The 13,268-nt window shown below is 42.7% G+C and overlaps 1 protein-coding gene across 4 annotated transcripts in view; it reads right to left on the bottom strand.

The window, feature by feature from the left end:
• The window catches only part of Gria1 (glutamate ionotropic receptor AMPA type subunit 1), a 297,496-nt gene that overhangs the window by 36,691 nt on the left and 247,537 nt on the right, over positions 1 to 13,268 (bottom strand). For all 4 annotated transcript variants that reach the window (XR_013439535.1, XM_021726494.3, XM_021726493.3 and 1 more), the window contains 2 exons: positions 9,426 to 9,624; positions 3,635 to 3,882 (listed from right to left, as the gene is read on the bottom strand). Coding sequence is in view for 3 of the 4 variants with exons in the window: in XM_021726494.3 (XP_021582169.1) it covers positions 3,635 to 3,882; positions 9,426 to 9,624 (447 nt within the window). In the remaining variant the exon portion in view is untranslated. The remainder of the gene's footprint in view (positions 1 to 3,634; positions 3,883 to 9,425; positions 9,625 to 13,268) is intronic.

Below are 13,268 nucleotides of genomic sequence, written 5' to 3'. Positions count from 1 at the left end.
CTCTATTCTATTGGTGGCTAAACAATGATCCCTTTTAATGCACATAAGAGAAATAAGATCCCATAGAGATGAGAGGGACTTTCCCAAGTCAGAAACTTAAGGCCCCCTCGGTTGGGTGCTACACTTCTATTTTTCAGTCAGGAGTTACAATGGCCCCATGGCTGTCATCAGTTTTGCCACTGGAGAAAAGAGGAGCACTGGGAGAGGTCTGAAAACGTGACCATCCGTCAGATATCTTGACTTGCCAATTGTTCATCAGTGATCTGTAATTGGAACATGGTTCTTGCTGTTTCTCTCTCTCTTGTTCTGTCTCATAATCAATAACTGGCTTACTGTGTCTTTTACGGGGATGTAAGAAAAACAATTACAGTTTTCTTTTATAGTTGAATTATTTACAGTGTTTACCCCAGGAAGAATTCTTGCACATGGAAAACCCATAAAAGCTGTGTTTGGTGTCTAAAAGTGCGTGTCTATCATCTTGAGCTTTCAGAGCTGTGAGTGGACTTCTTTGCACTTTTGAGTTGATGGTTATGATTTGTTCCGTGTGAATGGGTACAGAGAACCTGGCCCTAGTCCAGTTTCCTGTTTTAATGGTGCTGTAAGTCAGAAAGCTCAGCACAACTTTACAGTAAGGTGTGGCCATGAACTCTGGAATCAGATGCTTGACTTTGACATCTGGCTCCTTCATTATCAGCTGTGTCAATCTGGTCAAGTAACTTAAAACTGTCCCTCTGTTTGCTCATTGGTAAAATGGGGACAATGATACTGCATAGAGATGTTTCTGAACTTCTGAGGCAGAATGGGGTGATCTGTTTTGGAACCTGGAGCTTTTTCAGGGCAGTCAGAAGGAAGAATACCTCCACAGCCCGTGACACTTAGGGGCTCACTCAGTGATGGCTCTTATTATAGTGGAAAGTCCTTTGAGAGCAGATAACCTAACTTCCAGGTTCATGCCGCTGAAACTTGCAATATTTTCTGAGTTGTCACCTGTGTGTGAGAGGGAGTTGTAGAAGTAGTCGGCTGTTTTCTTAACTTTAAAATGAAGTATTTATATCAAATGATGTTTCTGACTTATAAAACTCCCAGTAATACTACTGCAGTATTATTACTATTCTTGGGCCTTTAGGAACTCATTCTGTACTTTGGGTCTTTATAGGGCCATGTCCTTTAAGTTTTCTCTATAAAATTCTCTTCCTTAAAAGACCCTGCTATTTGAATCCTCTTTAAACTTTGCCTAAATTTATACAGAGTCCTTAAAGTTCTTCCAGGAATAAAAGAAATGTCTGATTGACAAATACCAGGCTGTTTGGTTTCCCTTCATTGGGTCGCATTCAAGCATGTCTACACTAAATTACATAAAATTCTTCAACGCATTTGCACTGCTCTTTAAATAATTACAAGAATCCTTTACAAGATTCTCTCCTACTTCATCCTCCGTCCTCAGCTTAACATTTTCTCCCCCTATTTGCCTATGTTCTGGGAGCACTCTTCTTCCCTTGGTTTAGCAATTGAGCCATAACTTCTGGTCTTGGAGTTCGTGCAGGCTGGCTGTCCTCTCTCTCAGGAAGCCCTTCCTAGTTTCTTCTAGTTGACTCCTATTGATGTCAGACAGCCATTTGAAAAAAAGCATTCTTGGTACAAACAGAGAAGTAAAAAATCATGCTCCATTTGTGTGTATTAAATCATAGAGCATTCTGCTGTCATGTATAACTGATTAGAACACATAAATTAAAATTTAAAAACAAAAGCATCCTTGAAAAGTCTTCCCAGACAGACTCTACCCAGTCTGTAGGCCAGATTGGGCTTTTTTATATGTGGGTGTCTTTAAGATCTTCCCTTTGTATTCATTTTTCTGCAGTTTCAAATGAATCAGCTGTTGATTTTCATGTACTTAACCTGATGGATACTCAGTTTTTAACTCTGAGGGTTTTTTTTCCATAAATTCTGGAAAATTCCTTTTAAATCCTGCCTTATTTCTACTCTTTCCATTTGGAATACACAGCACATTGATTTTCTTTCATGTTTCTTAACTTTGTTGCTGTCATTTCTACTTTCAAAAACTCTCTATGTGATATTCCATAGAATTTTCTCTGATTTTACCCCCTAGTAGGCTAATTCTCTCTTAAGTTTTGTCCAATTTATGGGTTAGACCTTCCATTGGAAATTTCTTCCAAGGAAAAAATTTTATTCTGTAAATTCTAACTCAGATCTTATCATATATGTCTGATCTTTAATGACATTTTTTTCTTTAAAAATGCCTTTTATGCCTTTAGTAGTACTGCTGATTCTTGCACATGTAGATTATCACATAATGTAAAACTTTGCCCTGTTTAGGGTAGTCGCAGAATAAATAACTCATGGTTTTGATTTCTTTTCCTTTTGGCCCTAAAGTTTTACTAACTTGTGTTTTATCCAGGTGTTTTATAGTGAGAGTTTTGTTAAGCCACATTGCTGGGAATATATGTTCTTTTAGGGCCACTTTTATAGATCGTCCTAGTGTCTCTCATGATGTCATTAAACATTAAGCAGTAATCATCTGTTTAATGACTGTCTCTCTTGCAATATGTAATTCCATGGGGACAGGGACTAAGTCTGGCTCACGACTGTATCTCCAGCTACTATCCTATTGCCTAGAACAATGTGGTGGCACCATATTACTGAAATGAATGAAGTGGAGGTAGAGTGGCCCTGGATGTCATGTCAAGGTGGGTAAAGAACACCTCTGGGTCCTTTTGCATCCTTTGTTAAACTTTTCCACTCTTTCTGGAATGCTATCTTCCCTTGAATGACTGAATCCCTCTGTGATGACTCAATTTCTCATAGGTGACTTCACACTGTCCTTTCAATTCCCGTCTACATAGACTTTTCTGTTTGAACTCATAACCATTGTGGACTAAGGAGATCATCCTCTCTTTACAGATGAGGAAACTCAGGGCTGAGAGATGAAATGTCTTACTTCCTGCAAGACAATCAATAGTAAATTTAAGAATTCAATCTGGTTCCTCAGACGCTAAGTGTACAGGATTCTTCCTCAACTGTTTGGAATGAATATCAAGCTCCTTTATGTGAACATAAAATCCTTTTTGCTGAAGAAACTAATGTCCAGGTAGGCAGTCATGCTGTTATTAATTTGGTGCTATTCATTAGGTGGTACCTCAATTTCCATGGCCACAATCTCAAGACATAAACTACTGGACTTTTCATTTGGACAGTGTGTTTGTTTCTTTCCAGACAAATATTACAAACCATCTCCTGTCAGAGAATCCAGGTTGCTGGAGAGCCCTGTTCATGGCCTAGTTAGATGAAGGGGTATCTGGTCACGGATGGAGTGTCACATATCACATGACAAAAGCACAGGGTTCATGGGCAGTCAACACACTTGGAGGGGTGAGGTGAGGCGTGGGGAAGAACATATGGGCAGTGACAGTCATAGCAAGCTGAGGCCCCCAGGTCAATTTCCAACCTCAGGGCTGAAGATCTTAGGTGGCTGGAATCTTCCATGCCCACAGGTGTTGAAGGAGAGCTGGCTTGACAGCTTGCACTGGGCATTGGAGCCATGTGGCAGACACAGAAGCCTCATTCCTGAGATAGGGAGGGAGAGGGAGTACGAAGGAAGCAGATCTTGGCTACTTACCTCAGGGCGGACCCCTTGGGTGTCGCAATGCCATAGCCTTTGGAATCCAAGTTACCTCCCACTTTCATGGTGTCACAGGGTTTCCGCTGCTCAATGTACTCATTCATGGTGGACTCCAGGAGGTAGGCGTATTTGCCCTTGGACTTCCTCACTCGGATCATCCCTTCCTCCGTGGTCCGCACAAAAACGGATGGTTCTGCTGATTTCATGTATGTCCACATCTTCTCGAACACAGCAATTTTAGACCTCTGGGGGAGAGGGGACAGGAACAAAGCCAGAATTAGGTGCTAGCTGCACTTGGAGGGGGGTCGGCACACATATTGATGAAGAACTGAGTGTGGTTTGATCACACATTCATGAGCCAGATTAGTTCTGGAAGAAACAAATTATGAGTGATTGCAAAATAAGAGGTACTAATTAGTACCAGTAGGTTCCAAAGTACAAATATCTTACAAATACAGAATGAACAGCGTAGCTCAGAATCTTTTAATTACTTTGGAGTAATTATATTTTTCTTAAATATGGGGAGAGTTAAGCACCTGGGTCCCTCTCTGGCTTTTAAAGACACTACAGAGCCCATCTGTTATTGAGTAAGGCTACATTTATACTGTCCAGAAGAAGTAGAGAGTGGAATATCAGTGCAATCTGCTTTTTTTCCCCCAAGTGCTGTCTTCTAATAATGAAATAAAGTTGTAGTCGTTCTATATTGCAAGACCTGACCTCAGAATGTAAATTGTTCCCTGATACAGTGATTAGTTTGGGACCCATTTACCTTTCAAAAGGCTTTGAATCTAGACAAACTGTTTTCCTCATCTCCTCTAACTCTCCTTGGGCCTTCTTTCCTTTGGGATTTTACTTGGAATGTTTACTCCACTTGGTAACTGATTCTGTCCAGCCACATCCTCCTTCTCATTTCATAGACCAGAGTGAATCCTATGTATTTAGAGATCACCTTGGCTCCAAGGGAAATAGCTCTTAACCTCTGGTGGGTACCAGTATCACATACAGAGATTGCAAAAATGCAGGTCCCCATCCTCAATGAGAGATGCTGCTCAGCAAAAGTCTTCCCAGTGGTCCTGATCTGTATGGCTATTTATGTGTGGCTGTCACTTTGAAATTCAATATTATGAGGGCTGATGTTCCTATAGGACACACTGTATGGGTCACTCACTGAATGCCAGGCTGGACTGCTCAGACTGCAAGTCATGTCTTCCTGTGCTAGGTCTCGAGCATATAGAAACTATCTGAGAAAAAGGAAGTCTTCTTACCTATGGGTCTTTCTGAGAATCTAATGAGCACATTGCATGTTACTCAGAATCAGGATCCAGGACCGCAGGTCAGTCCTCTTATCTCATATGTTCTTTCTAAAGAGTGTCCTTTTCCCAAGGGGTAGATGCATTTTAGAGATGCTTTTGAAAATGTTTTGGGAATGGACAAGGGTTAAATACATGTAAGGGACAACTAATTTTTTTTAAAATTACTTCTAGAGTCATACAACCTACAAAATTAAGTGGTGAAAAATAGATTGCATACTTATTTATTATAAAATTACCAATATGCACGCAATATCTCATTTTTCTGTGCACAAGTATCAGGTTTATTTCCTTGCAATCAATTAACATCAAGTGCTAGCAAGCTATGGATACATAATTGACACTTGAAACAAATGATCTATAAGGATATTGAGGGCTCAGAAAAATTCTAGGTCTTGAGGAAAAAAAAAAACCAACTGAAAATAGTTACTGAGAATTAGAGTGAGGCATTTGGTATGGTGAGTTTTAGTTTTAATAATCCATCATTAGATAAGCTAGATCGTTTGTTTCACAGTAAGGTTCACAAAGTGGAAAGAACCCTGGCCTGGGTGTGAGGAGCTCTGGGTTGTAGTTTTGTTCTACTTCTAAGTCATGGTTGGCTCCACAGGAAATCCTTCCTCTTTAGACCTTTTCTCCCCATTTACTTCATAAGGAGTTTGGGCATAGTAATATTTAAGTCCCTTGCTGGCTTGAAATATCTGATTCTTTACGTGAAGGCATTTCAGCCACAACGTCCTTATGAGAAAGAAGAAAAAAAGGGGAATCTAGGAGGGAGGATTCCAAGGTGAGGGGAGGAAATGCCCAAGATCAATCACTGCATCACCAAAGTATTTAATATTCTTTCCCGAGAAATAGTGAAATGTACAGATTCCGACCCAGATTTGCAGATGATCTTCCAGGCATGAAATCAACAAAATACACAGCAGGGCAATTGCAAGATGCAATTTGACCTGACAGGATGGACACAGCAGGGATCTGGGCTGCTGACAGGCTGAGCTGAGGAACCCTCTGGGCAACAGTATGTAGAAAATTAATATGTCCTCTCAGCCTCACCCCAGTGCCCCAGACGCCAAGACTGTGCTCACAGGCACTCAGAGCGGACTATCAGGGAAATCTAATCTCCAAGAATGCAAAGGTAGCATGACTGGCACGGGCGACTGGAAGCCTACTCCGGGTATTTGTTCTTGGATCTCTCCTATCATCTGCAGCTCCCACGGCCCTTCACACATCTTAATTAAACTGTCGATGGAAGATTAAGTGACTCTGGGTTGGGGCTGCCAAGAAGCGCTGGGCTACCATGGGTACTAAAAGCCAGATTCTGCAGACACGGGGGTGGCAGAATTCTTGTCTCACTGTTTGTTCCCTCTGCCTTGTGGAGGTGGTAGGTGATCTTGTCTCCCTACCCACCAAAGTCTTGGTGGGATGAAAGATCAGAGTCACAGAGATGAAAGGGTTTCTGAGTCATACCTTAGCTGTGCTCTTCTCCTATAGGTAAAGAAACTGAGATTCATGATTTGATAACGAACTGTCAGATGCCATGTAGCTTGTTAGCGGAAGAGCAGGGAGCGAAAATCCTGATCTACTGATTGCACACCTTGATCTTTACAGTGCAGCCAGGTGCCTGGCCTCATCTAAGGATTTTTATCTTCCTAGCTGCAGGACCTTGGGCAAGTCACATAACCTCTCCTAACCTCAGTGTTCCTCTTCTGACAATGGTGCTAATAGTACCCACTGCACAATGTTGTCATGAAGATCATAAGAGAATAATACAGAGGATGCTGACCCAGTGCCTGGCACAGGTAGGAATTCAATAAATGGTGTGAGTTCTGCTCACAATTATGCGTTTTTTTTTCATGAATTACTTTGGGGTAGGGATGCTTAACACATGGTTTTCATGGTACCAGCTTCCCTTCCTGTACACATGGTAGGCATGGATATGATTCAAATAATTCTTTGACATGGAGACCAAATGTGACCGACCTCAGAGCCCCTCTCAACATAGAACCTTAGGTGACCACTATCAAAACTATCACATGAGTTACAATCTATTTCTATCAGGGTAGTCATTAGGGTACAGAACTTGGAGAATAGGTGCTGTCCTGGTTTCAGATTCCTAACTCTGCTCTGAACAAGTGGTAGTGATATATTATTTGGCATCATTATTATTAAAGAAAACTTTGAAGTCCTCTGTCCCAGCTGGGCTTTCATTAGCTAAGGCATGACTATTTTCTCTAGTTCCCAGTTTCCCTAACTATGAAATACATACTAGGGTTAGACTAGAAGTGTCCATGAGCCCATCTGGCAAAAAGATTGATCTTTTTAAGGTCATTCATTAGTTAATAACAACATCGTGTTGGGACAGTGTAGTTCAGTGGCAAGAATACCTGGGTGGGATTGGGGAAACTCAGATTTGGTACCCACTCCTGAAACACCTGTATCATGACTTTCCTGAATTTTATTTTCTTCTCTGGAAGTGGGCACCATAATCCCTGTTCTTCTTTAGGTCACAGGTGAAACAATTGAGACCATGTGCCTGAAAAGTGTTTTGGGAACTGAGATGTGCTATGAATATTTGGAGACGGCAGTGTTATTAAGTGAATTGGATGGACCACGACCGCATTACGGGTTGGACCATAGAATTGGCTTTATGGGCAAACATAAGGTACAACTTCTGTTGCAGGGTAAAAATGTCAGAGAATTGTACTGGATTACAAAGCGGTTTTTCTACTAACCAGGTGGATGAACTGGGCAAGTTTGGCTTCACTCTAAAATGACAAGATCTGGTTATGAGACTATTCAGACACCTTCTTCCTCCAGTATGCTGATCATTGGTGATTTTAGCCTTGGGTCTAGGCTCAGTGATGGTTAAGACTTTGGTCCCTTTCCTGCCTGCCATAAAGAACACAAAGCTCATGACCAGACACTGCAGGACATCACACAGTGGACCGCTAGGGCCTGGGGTTTGCTCCATAAAGTTGTGATGAGAACCTGTTAATTCTGCACAGGATCCCTACCTTCTTGCCTGAGGCAGTACAAGAGCTTGCTTTCTGTGCTCCTGCTACTACTTATCAGCTGCGTGACCTCCAGAAATGACTTTTATTTCTCTGGAGCTACAGACGGAATGGGTACAGCAATCCCTAACTCATCTCTGACGAGAAGGTCAACTGAAGTAATTCTTCTGGGGTGTGGTTAGCACACAACCTGGTTCACAGTAAATGTTGAGTATGTGGCATATATTTTTACTTTTATTCAATCATTGCATCATAGCTTTATATCCTGCTTGCACAACTTCTGGGATGAACATGCCCAAAGTCCAGGTTTTCCTGATTCTGGGCATTTGTTCAATTTGTTCCCTTAGCCTGGGATGTCCTTGTTCCATTCACGTCCAACTTGATTTTTGATATCTAGAAGTGTTTTCAGGTCCACTTTGTGTGACTCTCGTCCCTGCTCCCAAATGTTTGCATTTCCGTGAAGCTTTAATCGTAAACGGAACCACCACTCACTGTTCTTTGATTTCTCTTGGGTTTTGATGCTTTATCTCTTTGTTTGCGGGGGGGAGGGGCTACTGGGGGTTGAACTCACGAGCACTTGACCACCGAGCCACATCCCCAGCCCTATTTTGTATTTTATTTAGCGACCAGGGTCTCAGAGTTTTTCAGTACTAGCTTTTGATGAGGCTGGCTTTGAACTCTTGATCCTCCTGCCTCATCCTCCCTAGCTGCTGGAATTCCAGGCATGCACCACAGAACCGGCTTGATGCCTTATCTCTTTTAATCCCACTAAGGCTCTTCAGGTAGATATGACTATCCTCATATTCCAGATGAATGGAAATGGTGTCAAAGAGGCTGAGAGTGTGGAATGAGTCACAGATGAAGTCAAGTTCTGGGCCTCCACCTGGCTGGCCCTGAAGGTTGAACTCCTGATCTCTCGGCTCCTCTGCCCTTGTTCACTACTTCAGCCAAAAGTCACCGTCTCCTCTACCCTTCTCCTTTTTCCTGTATCCTGGCAATAGTTAATGGATCACCTATTCCAGTTATTTTATTTCAATACAGCATTTTCTTATTTATCAAGTCCACAAACATTTATGAAGCTCCTGCTGTGAGGCAGGAACACAAGGAGCACCAGCTCCAAACCTTGTCCATTAACTGCTCTAATTGATTACTAACTGCACTGTTAGGTCCTTTGGGGAGCATGGAGGGAACAGTATTTGAAGTCACTTGCACCACTCAAAGAGCTAACACAGACTGGTATTGGGGAAAGGGCCTAAATCAATGCAGGAGTTTCGAAGCATCTCTAAAGGTAGAAATATAGATTTATATGTAGGAGGCTGAGAAATGTCCTGAGTTTTCTCTGGCTCTTATTCAGCTGAGCAGTTACCCTGGCTGTCTGGAACCCTGTGCTCTTTAATAAGAAGGAAATGTTCATGACAATGATGCTTCCCTTTGGTGAAATCACCTCCAGACACAGTCCATCCTTACCCTGAAGAATTCCTTAGTTGATCCTGCTTCCAGTGTCCCGTAAGCAATCTCTGTTTGCTTTGCTAGATCCTCTGCACTCTCAATGGGAGACACCATCCTCTCCACAGTCAGGAAGGCAGCCAGGTTGGCTGTATACGAAGAGATGATGATCAAGGTGAAGAACCACCAGACACCACCAACGATGCGGCCGGACAGGGACCTGCAGGCCAAAGGGAAGAGGCATCAGAAGCACTAATGTCAATCGCAGAAGGCAACTTGGAGCAGCTGAGAGCCAGCTTGAGCCCCATCGGCAGAGCCATCAAACCCTGCTGCACCCGTCTTCTCTGTCAGCAAGATGTGAGAATTCAAACGTCAGACAGATTCCACATTTCGTTCCTTATCACAGATAAGGAGTTGTGGGGCTGCTGCCTGTCCTGAGTGATAAAACTCCAGGCGCATATTCACACTCACTTTACACACACATATACATCAAGAGACATGTCAATAAAAACACAGATATGTCAACACTTGCCCACAGAAGTCATAAACGTGTACACACATCCTTTCAAATGCAGTTACATATACACCAAATGTTCGTGTATGCACACGTGAATGAAAATGCATTTATACTTGTGATGGACACATTTGACTGATTCAGAAAGATCAGACAGACTTCTCTTTATTGCATTCCTTCCTGGCAAAGGTCACCAAAAAGATGACTTAGAAAGAAAGGAAGAAGACTATATTGGAAATGGAATGAAAATAATCATCCTCCAGCCACATTGGATGTAGGTGTAATTCTCTGTACCTTTACCCCACCCCCTGTACTACTCCCTACACTGCCAGAGAAAGAGAATTTGGTAGAAGGTAAAAGATTAAAAAGGCAAATACAGCAATCACACATGAGGAAAAAAATTTATGTTTGAACTATTCTTCTCTCTTACACTGAAAACAATGAAGAGAAATAAGAGCTTTCCAAGAGTCCACAGTGATCTCTTTGATTTGGCCATGGTGTTTCTAAGTCCAGGGCTTCCCAAACACACAACAAGATGATCTGGATGTTGCATGAGTGATTTGTGTGTGTGTGTGTGTGTGTGTGTGTGTGTGTGTGTGTGTGTGTGTGTGGTGAACAGACACAGCATTCATCCATGCAGAATTCAATGATACAGTTATTTGCATTCCGTTTCTCTTGCTGTCCTGCTCAAAAAAGTCTCATCTTAGGGCTTCTATATGTTTAAGCCTCTCTAACATGTGCTGTGACAACCTGAAGCTCAGAGTCTTTAGTTGGTGACCATGCTTAACTAAAATCTATCTTTTAACAGCTTGAGAGATCACCAGTCCAACGAATGGGTTTTACAAATAAAGAAGCTCCAGAGCCTTGTGTCACACTGAGCCTCAGGAATAGTCTCCAGGCCTGCTGACTCACTCTCTAGGTCCACACTGCTTGCAAAACCCTGCTTGACCCCTTCTGTGTTATTTCCACATCTGTCTGCACTTCACTTTGTTTCTTAGAGTTTCATTTTCTCTCTAGGCATACAGTGCCCACTCCAAGAAACCCAACAAATATGTGTTATTGCTTGCTACATTGAAAAGATCACTCCTAGATGCCTCACATGAAGAGGGAAATCGAGAGGAAGCTTGTTCAAAGGAACAAGACCAGCAAAGTGGAGCAGAGCTATGTGATGGAAAGAAGGTCTGCAGGAAGAGGGGACCTGTAACCAGAAGAAAAGACAGGGAAGACATGTTCCCTGAAGGGCCCTTGTGAAGCTTGTTATTATGTGACCTGATTTAGGAGCATCGGGGGATGCTCAAGAAAGCAAACACCAACTAAATATAAAGAAGATGCTTTTGATGGAGTGACATTGAGATGACTCTTCTGGGGGCGAGAGAGAACTTTTCCTATTTGGATGTGCCCAAGTGGTGAGCCGTTTACAGAGGTGTTGTATTGTTGGCAACTCTTGGTTCCTCGGGGTACCAAGTTCTGGGGACATGATCCTAAGTAAGATAGAGGAGAGGTCAGGTGTCATATGGGGCCAGGGGTCAATGCTTCCACCACTCACATTTCCCCCGTCTCTGAGATTCTGCGATTTTAAATCATAAGTAGGTAGACCATGATGAACAGCTTTCACAAAACAGGTCGGCAAGGTAGATCGAAGCAGAGTGATCTTAAGAAAAATATCACATCGCATTGACTGTCTGCTTCAAACCCATGAAAACACCCTCTTCACACTTGGAATAAAATTCACACTCTTTGGGGGACCCTCAAGTCCCTGGGTGAGCTGACAATGCTATTCTGGTCTTTTTTAGTCCCTTGTATTCAAAAGGCTCCCACCCTTAACATATGCTGCTCTTGTCCCTGATTTCTGCAACAACCCCAATGCACCCTTCAGACCCCACATGAATAATCACTTTTTAGCATTCAAATGTAAATTTCACCCCATGTAGCTCTTGTAGCAGTTGAAATCTGACATTCGTTTGATTTATCATCTCTGAGTACCCCTAGATCCTAAGTTCTACAAGAGCAAAGGAATCTTTTAGTTCTGTCCTGCAGCGCTGTATCTGGGGCCCAGTGAAGAGTAAACCCTCCATAACCCATGAACGCATGAACCCAGCCTCTCTCATTACCAGGTGCCTCCATTCATATAGGAATCCGGAGACCAGGGAGAGTGGTCAGAGTCAGGAAAATGAAAAGCTGCTCATGTCCCTGAATGGCTGCAGAGCATCAAGCTGAGTGTTTAGGATGGGTGCCTTCTTTGGCAACAGGATTGAGTTCAGAGATCCAGCTAAGCCATCCCACATTCCAGATCATGTAGTGAAGCTCAAAAGCTTCCCCAGAACGTTCCAGGCCTAAGGCTCCTTCTTCCTTGTTCTGTTTTAATTAATATTTATCTTCTGGGTATTGTGAGCAGCAAAATGGATGAAAAAGGAGAGCATACCCCATTGGACACATGAGACTGTACACTGCACAGTATTCCCCACATCCCTACCTTCTTAATGAAGATACCAAAGAAAGATTCTGCTGCTTGTCAGCCAGTGTCACCTGTGGAATGGCTAGAGAATTGAAGGAAGAAGCTCTTGAAAATAGAACATATGTTTGATGCTTTGTCTGCATCCGATCCACAAGATGGGAACTTGACCTTGAGGCTGTCCTCTTTACCTTCAGTTGTAGGCACAGGTGAAGCTGGGTCTCTATCTAAGAATCCTCTGTTTTCCCCAGCACCTTACTAGAGGCAGAGAGATGGAGTTACCAGGGGCCTGGACTGGGAATGAGAACCTTTGTTCTTTCACTGACCAGCTCCATAACCTTGGCAAATTGCCTACCCAGCTAGGGCCTCCATCTTCCTACTCTGAATAATGGACAGTGTTCCTATAATGGGTGAGAATTTTCTCACATTGAGAAATCAAAACTTTCAAAAGTAGCAGACTATGAGTCCATCCTTTTCTTTTAACAAATGCAAACTTTTGGACTTAAAATGGTACAGGAGAAAGCACTTTGGAATAAGAGGCATTATTTTTATGAGGATCATCACTCTTCCTGGGAACCACAAGGGAAAGCAGCACTTTTCTTAGTGGGGAAGGAACAGCTGTGATCTGAAGCCCTTGGAGGTCTGCTTAGTCACCTGAATTTTATTAGCCTCATAACTTGGCATAGCTCTTCCTGAATCCCTCTCGGTGATTAAGAATCCCTCTTGTTCCTCCAGAGTTGGCCGTAACTCACACCATTCATAGGACTCATTATCTAGCTCCAACCCCATTTCCAGCCCTTCAAAATGGATGAAAAAGGAGGGCATACTCCATTGGACACATGAGACAACTGTGGTTCAGAAACCTGAAATGGCTTGCCATGGTCACATGGTGACCACA

The sequence above is a fragment of the Ictidomys tridecemlineatus genome, chromosome 1 (genome assembly GCF_052094955.1).
Source record: "Ictidomys tridecemlineatus isolate mIctTri1 chromosome 1, mIctTri1.hap1, whole genome shotgun sequence".
Classification (NCBI taxonomy): Eukaryota; Metazoa; Chordata; class Mammalia; order Rodentia; family Sciuridae; genus Ictidomys; species Ictidomys tridecemlineatus.
The sequence above is the reverse complement of the archived record's forward strand: the minus strand, read 5'-3'. Positions and strand labels throughout refer to the sequence as shown.